The sequence below is a fragment of the Puntigrus tetrazona genome, unplaced genomic scaffold (genome assembly GCF_018831695.1).
Source record: "Puntigrus tetrazona isolate hp1 unplaced genomic scaffold, ASM1883169v1 S000000904, whole genome shotgun sequence".
NCBI lineage: Eukaryota > Metazoa > Chordata > Actinopteri > Cypriniformes > Cyprinidae > Puntigrus > Puntigrus tetrazona.
In genome coordinates this window covers 301877-313887 of record NW_025048504.1, presented here as the reverse complement: position 1 = coordinate 313887, position 12011 = coordinate 301877, and the positions used below count along the sequence as shown (strand labels likewise).

Here is a 12011-nt window from a genome sequence, read left to right as displayed (position 1 = left end):
GTAAGAAGACTGGCAGACAAAAATCACCCTGGAGAAAATCAACAGCAGTTCAGAGCATGAAAAAACAATGGTGAAAAGCTGACTGGATGTGGAGGAAGACAAAACTCGAAATTCACTATGGCATCTATAAAAACAGCCTTCATGCTTTCAATGTGGAACTAGCCACAGCCAGACAGACAGATCAGTTTTGTAAACATCTGGCAGTAGTGTCGATCTATTCAATGGCAAAGAATTATTTGACAAAAACAAAGAATGATGGGGTGTTTTTATTTAGCAAATGCAAAGGACAGATAAAGTGCATTTTTTATACTTTAGGATATGCACCACGCGGTTTGATAATCTTGTGTGAAGATTCACATTTCCACTCGGGAGAGACTGGCCTTGACACTCCGAGTACTAGCTTGTAGGGCCACATAACAATGAGTGGATGAAACATTCAAGATTGGACCATGCACAGTGGGCAATATAGTCGTGGAGATGTACAAGGCCATTTGGATGAGCCTCAAAGATGAGTTTGTCTCTACACCCTGTAAAGAATCACACAACAAGGAGAGCTCAAAATAAAGACCCCAGAAGGTGGATTTATTAGCAAACAATACGAGGTAAGGTGAAAGGGTGATGGGTAGTGCTCAGTCTTCCAATCTCCTAGGTGAAGTGGGTCCATGAGTGCTCTGTGGGTCGATCAGTCACACGCTGCTATATGGGCATGAAAGAGACAGAGAGTTAGTTCCTTTCAGAATGGAATCCAAGCTCCACTGCAGTCCTGCCACATGTGGCTTTATAGCCCAAGCTGGATGAGCTGCACATGTGACTGATCACCTGCTCTAGCTAGTTATTGCCAATGCTTTATTAACAAATAACAGATTAATCAGTAAACTGTATTATAAAAATTGTTCAACATATAAATACTACAATTTGCAAACTACAAAATGAATTTGCAGTGCAAGTATATTACAAATTGAATATAGCGTGTAGCATACCTTTTCAAAACATGGTGTGTTGGACACAGTTTGTTGATGCCAGACAAAGGGTCTGAGCCAGGCTATCTCCAAACATACCCTGGGTGTGATGAGCTTTATTTCCACTCTTTCCTTTCATTCTTTTCATTGTTTTGGCAAACTTGTCTCGGATATTTCATGTTGCCTTGCATAACTCTGGGTCACCAACATCAGGTTTCTTTCCAGGAGTTAAAAGCCTTCTCTACGTCTCTGAAATCTCTCTGCGAGTGATCGTACAGATGTGGATACATCTGCTACTTGACCCTCCAGTGCATTAATTTTGCTTTCTTGGTGTTGTTGTTTTGGATATTGTTCTCCTGTCTGGTTTCCGATGAATGAGGAGAGAACCAAAAAAAGCCAAAATGAATAAATAATAATAATAAAAAAAATATTGCAAATCAAAGAAGGAGTTCCAAAACAAAGACCCATCAATTACGTCGAATTTCTGCACAAGATATATTTCTTTTATTTGGAAATAATCTGCCAAAATGTTGAAAAATATGGAAAATCCAAAAAACAGGACTGCAATATTGTGCATCCCTAAAATGTAGTTTGAGTTCAAGAAAATAAAGTTGATTCCTTCTTTTCCCGAAAGGTTCAATATATCAGAAATGTAGACTAAAAATGTAAGAACCTGTTTAAGATATTCTGAAACTATGTTCTGACATAGCATCACATCACACACCTTTTGTAACAAGAGGTTATTGCCAGTTACTGTTCTCTTACCTTTTGTTTGTAATGGCTCTTTGATGCCTCTGCCCCAGTATTTGAGTAGTTATGCTGACTTGATCAGGACATGTATAATGGGGGAAGGATGCTATACCTGAACACCTAATTTCTATGCTTTAAGATCATCACCCAGGTGCTTTGTCTCCATTTCTAAGCACTGCCCCCTACATGTAAATAAACTGCAATGTATCATTGCCTTAGTTAGATTTTTAATGACTGCAGAACTCTGCTTGAGATACCCAAGAGTCTACTGGTCTTTACTTCTGAATGTTTAACAACACTCAATACCCATAATTCTTGAGAAACACAGTGTTTTCAGCCATCATAAAATGCAAGAGAAGTGGCACGCATGCAATTAATGCATCATCAGTGGGAGATGGCTTTTACTGCAAAATCGCACTGATGCAAGTTTCTCGGTTACAGATTTCTATGTAGATGTTTCATACAGTTCAGAAGCATAACGCTGCGTGAATAAATGTGAATAAATCAGTAATTCATTTCTAAGAAGAACTTAGCCAGTGGGAGGACAGAGGGGACAGGAAAATAATCTCCAATAATCTATATTCATCAACCCTGTTACCAAAGTTACTGTAAGAAAAATAATCTCTATAACTATGAATAACTTCTTATAATAATAATGCTTGATGCATTTCTAAGTTTTCGAATTGATGCAGAAACATAAATACAATCAACAATAAAGAGCCAAAATTACATTCAGATTAATCTGAAAATGAACGTTTCTCAAACCTCCCCTATTGACCATTTGTTTGAAACATAAATATGAAGGAAATTTTTGGACCAATTTCATATTCAATATTTATCTACATCTGAAAAACAGCTTGAAGCATTATAACATTAACATTCGTATGCATCATGAATAAGCGAAGACTCAAAAAATACACACCAACCTCTCTGTTCTTCAGTGCGTTTCATTTTGCAGGGATTTGGATCACTCATGTTGTCACTTTCTTCTTTAATAAATTTCACTTCCTGATGATTTGAGTCATGTCTGCACTTGTAAACTGATGGGATATCTCCAGCATTTATTGATGAAATCACTGATGGTGTGCACCTCATGTGGGCTTTAAGACTTTGTTTGCGTGTGAAGCTCTTCCCACACTGATCACATGTGTGCGGTTTCTCTCCATTGTGGATCCACTCATGTCTTTGCAGATCTACTGACCAACGAAATCTCACGTCACATTGTGAACACTTGTAAGGTTTCTCTCCAGTGTGAACCCTCTGATGCCGTTTTAAAACATTCACTGAAGCAAAAGTCTTTCCACATGTAACGCACACATGATCTCTCACAGTGTTCTGCAATTTCTGATACGATTTTAAACTTTTTAGCTGTGAAAAACTCTTTCCACATGAAGAACTTGATTGTGGCTTTTCCTTCGTATGAGCTGTCAGGTGTGTCTTCAGTTGTGACGCCCTAATAAATGTTTTGCCACACTGATCACACGTGAATGGCTTGTCTCCAGTATGGATCCTCATGTGTCGTTTAAAATTTGATGAATGCACAAAACTCTTTCCACACTGATCACATGTGAATGGCTTCTCTCCAGTATGAACTCTCATGTGAAACACAAGACTTCGTCTGTATGGGAAACTCTTTCCACATTGATCACATACATACGGTCTCTCTCCAGTATGAATTCTCATATGAATCTTAAGACTTTGATTGTATGAGAAACTCTTTCCACACTGATCACATGCGTGTGGCTTTTCTCCAGTGTGGCTTCTCATGTGAATCTCAAGAGCGTTTGTACATGTGAAACTCGTTCCACACTGATTGCAAGTAAAAGATTTTTCAGGTCTTTTTTTCTTTACAATTTTTTTTTTATTTTTCGAGAACTCAAGAGATTTCTCTTCAGTATTGACATGAAATTTCTCCTCCACGTCACTCAGTTCTTCATTATTTTTATTCTCTTCCATAGGGTCTGGAAAGAAAGAAAAAGTTAATATAAACCAAAATAATTTAAAAACAGGAATCTGAATTGAAAGGACAGAAAAGTGAGTTCTAATGAAATAGCAGAAAATAGACAACTGTTATAAAATAATTTTGATGCATTTTATACAACTAGGTACATTGATCATCCAATTATTATTTTCAAAGCATTAGAGGCTTATGTATTGTAGTATTTCTGTAGTTAGAACTATTACATTTATTTAAACAATAACAAAACTCTGACTGTGTGTGTCGAAAAGAACATAGATACCCATTTTAAATTAGGTTAGTTAAATTAGGTTAGCCTGTCACTGGCTATTTCACGCCTACTATTGTTTTCTTTTTTTTCCCTGTCCTCTATTTTTCTCGTTCACTCCATTTTTCACAACTCAATTTCTGAACTCAATTGGGGTTATGGACAGCAAGGCGATGATATCTCACATTATTATCTAGTCTTGTGTGAACTACAGCTAAAAACTGTACTTGCTATGTACTTCCACCACAAAAGACTGCTTTGTAAGTAATCTTCCTGATTTATCTTAATTCCTTAGCGCATCCAATAGCACAGAAAAACGTCATGATGCAACAAAAACAATGTACTCTCTCTTTTTGTGTTGTTTCTTTACGCTTAAAAAAGATATTAGACAAGAGTCTGACTCCACTGTCTAATGAGCACACCTGCAACCCTAAGAAAGCAGCATCCCGAGGGAGGCAACCCTGCCAAGACATCTGATCTGCTTTCGGTGCAGATCTCAAGAGGACAAGGTCGAAAAAAGAAAAAGATGTAAAATGACAGTGATCAGAAATTGCTCTTTTAGCGAAACACCCAGGGAAATTGCTGATCAGCAGTGCTCTCGGTGGCCGAGAACAACGTCTGTTTCCAGCTTCTTCCTCATTTGTAGCAACAGTGAGCTTTGCATAGCAAAATGCAGATGTTCGGCTTCAAAGCAAAATCTGATGATTGATGATCTGATGAAATCTGATGACACCTGTCACCTATTTATGCGTGTGCCGGGGTATGACTCAGGATTAGTTAACCACTTGCCAAATGTCATCAGCATTTTCTATTAATCAGAGTGAATCAGTGCTTCAAGCAAAACTCCAGACTGTCATCACAACATAACTCACAGTGACTGACAGATAGGGAATAAAATTGCCTATCACATATCTGCTGATTATACCCAAATTTACCTAGCTTTATCTCCAAATGACTACAGCCCCACTGACTACCTGTGCTAATGCACTGATGAATTTAACAGCTGGATGTGCCAGAACTTTCTTCAGTTAAACAAAAAGAAAACTGAAGTCACTTAGAAACAAACATGAAGTTCTCAAAGTAAATGCATACATTGACTCTACGGGTCAGACAACTAAAAATCAAGTCAAGAATCAGTAACTAAATCAGCACACCATCATCTCAAAAACATTGCATGAAATAATGTTTTGTTTCCAATCAAGACTTGGAGAAACTGCTTTGTACCAACAGGGTGGATTATTGTAATGGTCTCCTCACCAACCTTCCAAAGAATAACGTTAGACAGCTGCAGGTAATCGAGGACAGCATTCTGACTAAAACCAGAAAAACTGAGCATATCACACCAGTCCTTAAACCTCTTAATCCGTTAGGCCACGATCAATCCCACAATGCACCACAATAATCTGTCATAGCATTACATGAAAAACTAAGGTTAAGTACATTGTATTAAGCATTTTAGATCAGACAAATGATTCTCATAAGCAAAGTTTGTACCAAGAGGTTCCTGACAGTTTCTGAGACTCTCAACTTTTGTATGTGCCTCTTCTCCAGTATTTATGCTGTAAAAGTAGTTATGCTGACAGGATCAGTTCATTGACTTGTTCAAACTGATGCAAAAATATAAATACAACCAACAATGAAATACATTTTAAAAAGTTACATTCAGATTGCAAATGTCATGTTTAAACTCATGTTGCAAATCAAAATTAACGTTTCCATTCATTTGACCATTTGTTCGAGACCTAGAAATATAGAAATTGTACCCATTATACATAAATATTTATCTAAATCTGAAAAACAGTTTGAAGCTTTAAAACATTAATGTTCTTCAGCATCATGAATGAATGAAGACTCAAGAATTAACACCAACCTCTCTGATCTTCAGTATGTTTCATTCTGCAGGGATCTGAATCACTCATGTTCTCACTTTCCTCTTTAATAAACTCAGTTGTTGCAGATTTCACTTCTTCTTGAAGATTTGATACATGTCTGCACTTGTAAACTGATGGCAAATTTCCAGCATTTATTGATGAAATCACTGACGGTGTGCACCTCATATGGGCTTTAAGACTTTGTTTGCGTCTGAAGCTCTTTCCGCACTGATCACACGTGTGAGGTTTCTCTCCAGTGTGGATCTGCTCATGATTTTTCATATCCACTGACCAACGAAATCTTTTGTTGCAGTGTGAACACTTGTAAGGTTTTTCTCCAGTGTGAATCCTCTGGTGCAGTTTTAAAAGATTCAGCAAAGCAAAAGTCTTCCCACACTGAAAGCACACATAATCTCTTACAGCGTTATGTAATTTCTGATGGGATTTTAAACTTTGCCGCCATGAAAAATTCTTCCCACATAAAGAACATGAATATGGCTTCTCCTTAACATGAACTGTCAGGTGTTTTTTTAGGGCTGATGAAAAAAGAAATGTTTTGCCGCATTGATCACATATATGTGGCTTTTTTCCGGTGTGGATTTTCATGTGTCCTTTCAGGTTTGCTAAACACGTAAAACTTTTTCCACATCGATCACATGTGTACGGCTTCTCTCCCGTGTGGATTCTCATATGGACTACAAAACTTTGTTTGCGTGTAAATCTCTTCCCGCACTGATCACATGTGTGTGGCATCTCTCCAGAGTGGATCCACTCATGTCTTTGCAGATCCACTGACCAACGAAATCGCTTGTCACAGTGTGAGCACTTGTAAGGTTTCTCTCCAGTGTGAATCCTTTGGTGCCGTTTTAAAACATTCACTGAAGAAAAAGTTTTCCCACATGTAATGCACACATAGTCTTTTACAGCGTTATGTATATTCTCATGGGATTTTAAACTTTCTAGCTGTGAAAAACTCTTTCCACTTGAAGAACTTGAATGTGAGTTCTCCTTTGTATGAACTGTCAGGTGTGTCTTCAGTTGTGATGCCCTAATAAATGCTTTGCCACACTGATCACATGTGAATGGTTTGTCTCCAGTGTGGATCCTCATGTGTCGTTTGAAATTTGATGAATGCACAAAATTCATTCCACACTGATCACATGTGAATGGCTTCTCTCCAGTATGAACTCTCATGTGAAACACAAGACTTCGTCTGTATGGGAAACTCTTTCCACACTGATCACATACATACGGTCTCTCTCCAGTATGAATTCTCATATGAATCTTAAGACTTTGTTTGTATGGGAAACTCTTTCCACACTGATCACATGCGTGTGGCTTTTCTCCTGTGTGGACTCTCATGTGAATCTCAAGAGCGTTTTTGTATGAGAAACTTGTTCCACACTGATTGCAGGTAAAAGATTTCTCAGGTCTTTTCTTTACAAATTTCTTTTTAGTTTTTGAGTTTCTCTGAGGTTTTTCTTCAGGTTTCACATGAGGTATCTCACCCACTTCACTTAGTTCTTCACTCTTCTCATTGTCTTCCATCTTTCCTGAAAAGGAAGAAAAAAGTTGAGATCTGAATTGAAAGGACACTTGATGTAAAACCATTTTATACATTAAATATATGTCCCTGAAACGTTCCTGTACTTTGAACTATTAGGGTAAGTTTATGGTTAGTAGAATAATTTTCTGATAGTCAATATTTTGTATGTTGTGGACCCATCTAAACTGAAGTGTTAGAAGTTATTAAGCAGACGGTCTACTCAATGACTCACATTTTTTTACATGCCTTACTAAGCCTAATTTTCCAATGGTGGCACTAGAAAAAATCTGAGGTCGCACCAGTGCGACCAGCCATTTGAGTGGGGAAAAAAAATCTCTGTGACTCTGAAAGTCTCCCTGCAATTCAGCAGACATACATTAGGCACATATCGTAGTCAAAACCAATCAGAGAATTTTGCACAACAATTAACTGTTCTTTATTTTTACAGTTGGATATCGTAAATTGCGATGCATTTATTAAATGTACTTGTGAAGGATCTTGAATTTTTTATACAATTTATATGAGAGACTGAGCTATATTTAAAAATAGTTTTAGAAAAGTTTTTTGAAAAGTGAATTGAAGACTACATGGTTTACATAATACTTCAATCCATTTGAGAGCAGCTTCAATATTGTCTGTTTTACGATGGTAAGGTAATGATATTTTGCTGTTTGCCTTTTAAACAATCTGATAAATTTACAGTAAAGTCTACATTCACACTTGTTGATTTTATTGACATTATTGAAATTACAGAAGTCACACTTGATAATATTCTACATCTTGCCAGTTGACTTGACGGATACAATTCTTTGCTCTTGAGCCCACTGCCTTGTTCCTCTTAATCAAGCCAACATAGCAAATAAATGTCACAAAACCTTTGAGATTCTTTGGGATAAAATTGCTCAAGACTTTAATGAGAGAATGAAAGGACTACTACTCAGAGCTGAAGTAAGTTTTATTTAGTATTATTATATATGTTTATATAATCTCACCCAGACATTATGTTCATCAGAGACATTATGCTCACCCAGACATTATGTTCATCAGAGACCAGAAAACCTAGATGCGCCTATGGACAGATCACCAGATCCTGATGCACACACGGTTGTAAAAAACATTTCACTGCATGTCGTACCATGTATGTATGTGTATGTGACAAATAAAATTTGAATTTGAATTTGACACACACATACACACACACACACACACTAAGTCATTTACACTATCTGACACAGCTGCGTTTAAAACTGAACTGGAAGTTAAGTGCTGGGCATCCGGTCAGAGGAGAACTGACCCCAACTGAGTCTGGTTTCTAACAAGGTTTTTTTTTCTCCATTCTGTATAGATGGGGTTTTGTTTTCTTACCACTGTTGCCTCTGGCTTGCTATGTTGGGGACACTTAACTTCTTAACTTTGAATTGATTACAGAGACCGTCTCTGCATTTAATAACAAATTGGTCACTCTCATCATTATACATCCCTGTCATTGTACTCTTCTACCTTATACTGTACAGTGCTTTGATGCAACCTGTGTTGTTAAAAGCGCTATATAAATAAAATTGATTGATTGATGTGTAGTGTTATTTGCTTTGTGCCTGCTATGATTGTACACACAATTTCATTCTTTATTTGCATACTATTTTGTACTATTGTTTACAGATATCCATGACTGATACTGCTGGGTAGGTGTCACATATGCAAGGCATGGAGTTTAAAAGGGATTGTTGCCCCAAAAATGTGATGTACACAGCGGAAGTCAGTGATTTGAGTTTATAATTAAAAAAATGTGAAATATTTTTGTTACAAAAAAAATGGGATATATATCCGATATATCAAATTTATGACCACTATCCACCAGCATTACAAAAGCTTGGAAGAGCCAGGATAAATGTTTAAAGAAAGTTGGTCTGAAGGAAGAAAGTCATATACACTTAGAATGGCTTCGGGGTGAGTACATTATTATAATTATTATAATTTTAATTTTTGGGTGAACTGTTTCTTTAAAACAAGAAGTGTTCTTATGTTTTGTTTTGTTTTTTTGTTCATGTCTCTCCCTTAAATGTAGCTCTTAATTTTTTTGCCAATCCATGGACTGCATTGATTTGCAGCAGCATATTTTATGATAACTATTTAGAACTAGACAAATTAAATTGTGTTTAGCCTTTCTGTGAAATGGTCAACCTAGATTTGATACTGTTTCAGGACATCAAACATCACAGTTGTCTCTTACAGTTGCTTGTGACAAAGTCACACATGGAGGCTGGATGATCAGCACTGAAAACTACAGCAACATTGGACATTTGGAGTTTGTTCAAAGGCTTCTGGTTGTAAATGTTGTTTGGACATTTTGTCAATCTTATCAGCATTGTTTAGAATTGTTTGTGTTAAAGGGATAGTTCACCCAAAAATGAAAATGTGATGGTTATCTGCTTACCACCACGGCATCCAAGATGTATGTGACTTTGTGTCTTCTGTAGAACACATGCAAATATTTCAAACTAATTGCAGTCTGTCAGTCATATAATGCAAGTCAATGGGCACACAATCTTTGAGAGAAAAAAAAATATGCACAGACAAATCCAAATGAAACCCTGTGGCTCATGACAATACATCGATGTTCTAAGACACAAAACAAACGTTTTGTGCAAGAAATTGGTATTTATATAATTTTCTTACCTCTGATATACCACAATGTCTGACTCATTCACAACATCCAGAGCGTGACACATGAAAAACATAAATACTTACATATTACAGCCCATAGAAACTGACATTAACAAGGAATCTATGTATATATATCTATATATCTATCTATATATATATATGTGTGTATCTATGTGCCAGAGTGTGCCACGTTTAGCGCTGGAAGTTGTCAGTGTATTTTTTCTCTCAAAGACTGACTGGCATTATATTAGTTCTGAGTTAGGATAGCTTTGTAAAAGGTATTTTATTAAGAATATTGCAGATTTTAGTATTACAATACTCAATCAATCTAATGGATAGTTGAATATCTGTCATTATTTACAAATTTTCAAGTAGTTCCAAATTTGTATAAATGTATTTATTCTACTGAACACACAGGAGGATATTTGGAAGAATGTCAGTAACCAGACAGATCTTGTCCACCATTCACTACTATAGTAGGAAAAAGCAATATTATGAAAGTCAATGGTGGGCACTCTGTCTAGGTACTGACATTTTTCCAAATATCTGTTCAGTTCAATAAAGACATTTTACTGGTTTGGCATTAATAATAATAATAATGATAGAATAACTGATTAATACTGAGATAATTGTAAAGTAATGTAGTCTACATCACTCTAAGATTCTTTGGCCCCCTCAGATCGAAGCTGAACTAAAGATGGTGCAGATGCTGCCATAATGACAACAGTCTTATTAATGTAATGGGTTTTGTTGATTAAAGTGCAATTATTCTTTACTTATGCAAGCTAATATCTTTTGTTTCTCTGTTTTTACATTCTAGACACTTCACTGGTGTGTATCCTAAGGGGAACAAAAGCCAGCCAGCCAAGTAGTGTCAAAGAATACGTGGAAGCTTCTGCAGAAAAAAAAGCAGCAACTGTGAATCCTCAGGTGGCCACTCATCAAAAACCTCATGGACTTGAATGAACACCCATATCCTTCAGGTCACTGAGCATATTGTTGTTGTTCTTGGGTATTGTCTTTGATATAGTATACGCTTTTATGCTTGTTGGTGATAGAATACTAGCTAATATCAACTCTTCTTGGCTTATCTATGGACACGTCTTGAGACGTTCTGATTGAGAGTGTATATTACATGTTGATACCTATGCAACATTTTTAGGTTATAAGAATCTTTGCTAGTTGCCTATCAAACCCTAATCCAGCGTGTATGCAATTGACCATGCTTCAAGACAAAGAGTCTTAAAAGTCTCCATCCAAATGTTAGAGACATCATTGACTCTTTGACCCACAAGAAGTGCGACCTTCACAGATCTCAAAAGGCCTCGCTCCAATGCCCCGCTTCAGTAGTCTTCTACCATTTGTTCTCTCCCACATCTCTGGCTGACATCCTAAGGGACACTGAGATGAAAATCTCTGCAACCTTTAAGTTTTGGTGTCAGACCTCATGATCTTGACTTTCCATTTAAAGAAAGATCCTTGGATCTCAACAGATATTCCTCTTAGCTCTTTTCACCTTCTACCTGGGAAAAAACTCTATCATCATGAGTCAGGACATCTTTGGAGATCATCACTCTTCAAAACGAAAGAACATGAGCGCAAGTCCTTAGATCCATCGAGACTGCATCTGAACCCTTACCAATGAGCAATGCAAGTATCGTACATACTACCCTAATGTCGTTCATGAGGAAAAAGAGATTTTCCAGATGTACAAAGAGAGTATGATTACCCACATAGAAACTGTGTCTGTCCCGCGAAAAATCAGATATATCAGTAAATCCCGCACAGGCCTTAGAAATAACCTAGTCACGATCAAAACAACAGTTAAAACCGGTCAACAGCAGCAATATTTAAAGTTTGGTCTCCTAAACATCCGATCACTGGCGCCGAAATCTCTCATAGTACATGAATTAATTACAGACAAAAGTTTTGATGCGCTCTGCCTGACTGAAACATGGCTGAAACCTAACGATTACATCAGTTTAAATGAGTCAAC

At 36.9% G+C, this 12011-nt stretch overlaps 1 protein-coding gene and 1 pseudogene across 1 annotated transcript; both read right to left on the bottom strand.

The window, feature by feature from the left end:
* Positions 1–248: 248 nt before the first annotated feature.
* LOC122335823 (zinc finger protein 239-like) lies at positions 249–5798 on the bottom strand. Its single transcript, XM_043233636.1, has 3 exons — positions 2636–5798; positions 981–1319; positions 249–696 (listed from the first exon to the last, which is right to left on the bottom strand). The coding sequence occupies exons 1-2, from the start codon at positions 3663–3665 to the stop codon at positions 1273–1275; spliced, it is 1077 nt and encodes a 358-aa protein (XP_043089571.1). The 5' UTR covers positions 3666–5798; the 3' UTR covers positions 249–696; positions 981–1272.
* Positions 5799–6482: 684 nt separating this feature from the next.
* The window catches only part of LOC122335825, a 31241-nt pseudogene continuing 25712 nt past the window's right edge, over positions 6483–12011 (bottom strand).

Bases quoted from the DNA above. Each gene is read 5' to 3' on its own strand.
- LOC122335823 (XM_043233636.1), bottom strand. From the start codon at position 3,665: ATGGAAGAGAATAAAAATAATGAAGAACTGAGTGACGTGGAGGAGAAA. The intron at 1,320-2,635 runs GTTGGTGTGTAT...ATCGGAAACCAG, and splicing joins ACGCACTGAAGAACAGAGAG to ACAGGAGAACAATATCCAAA.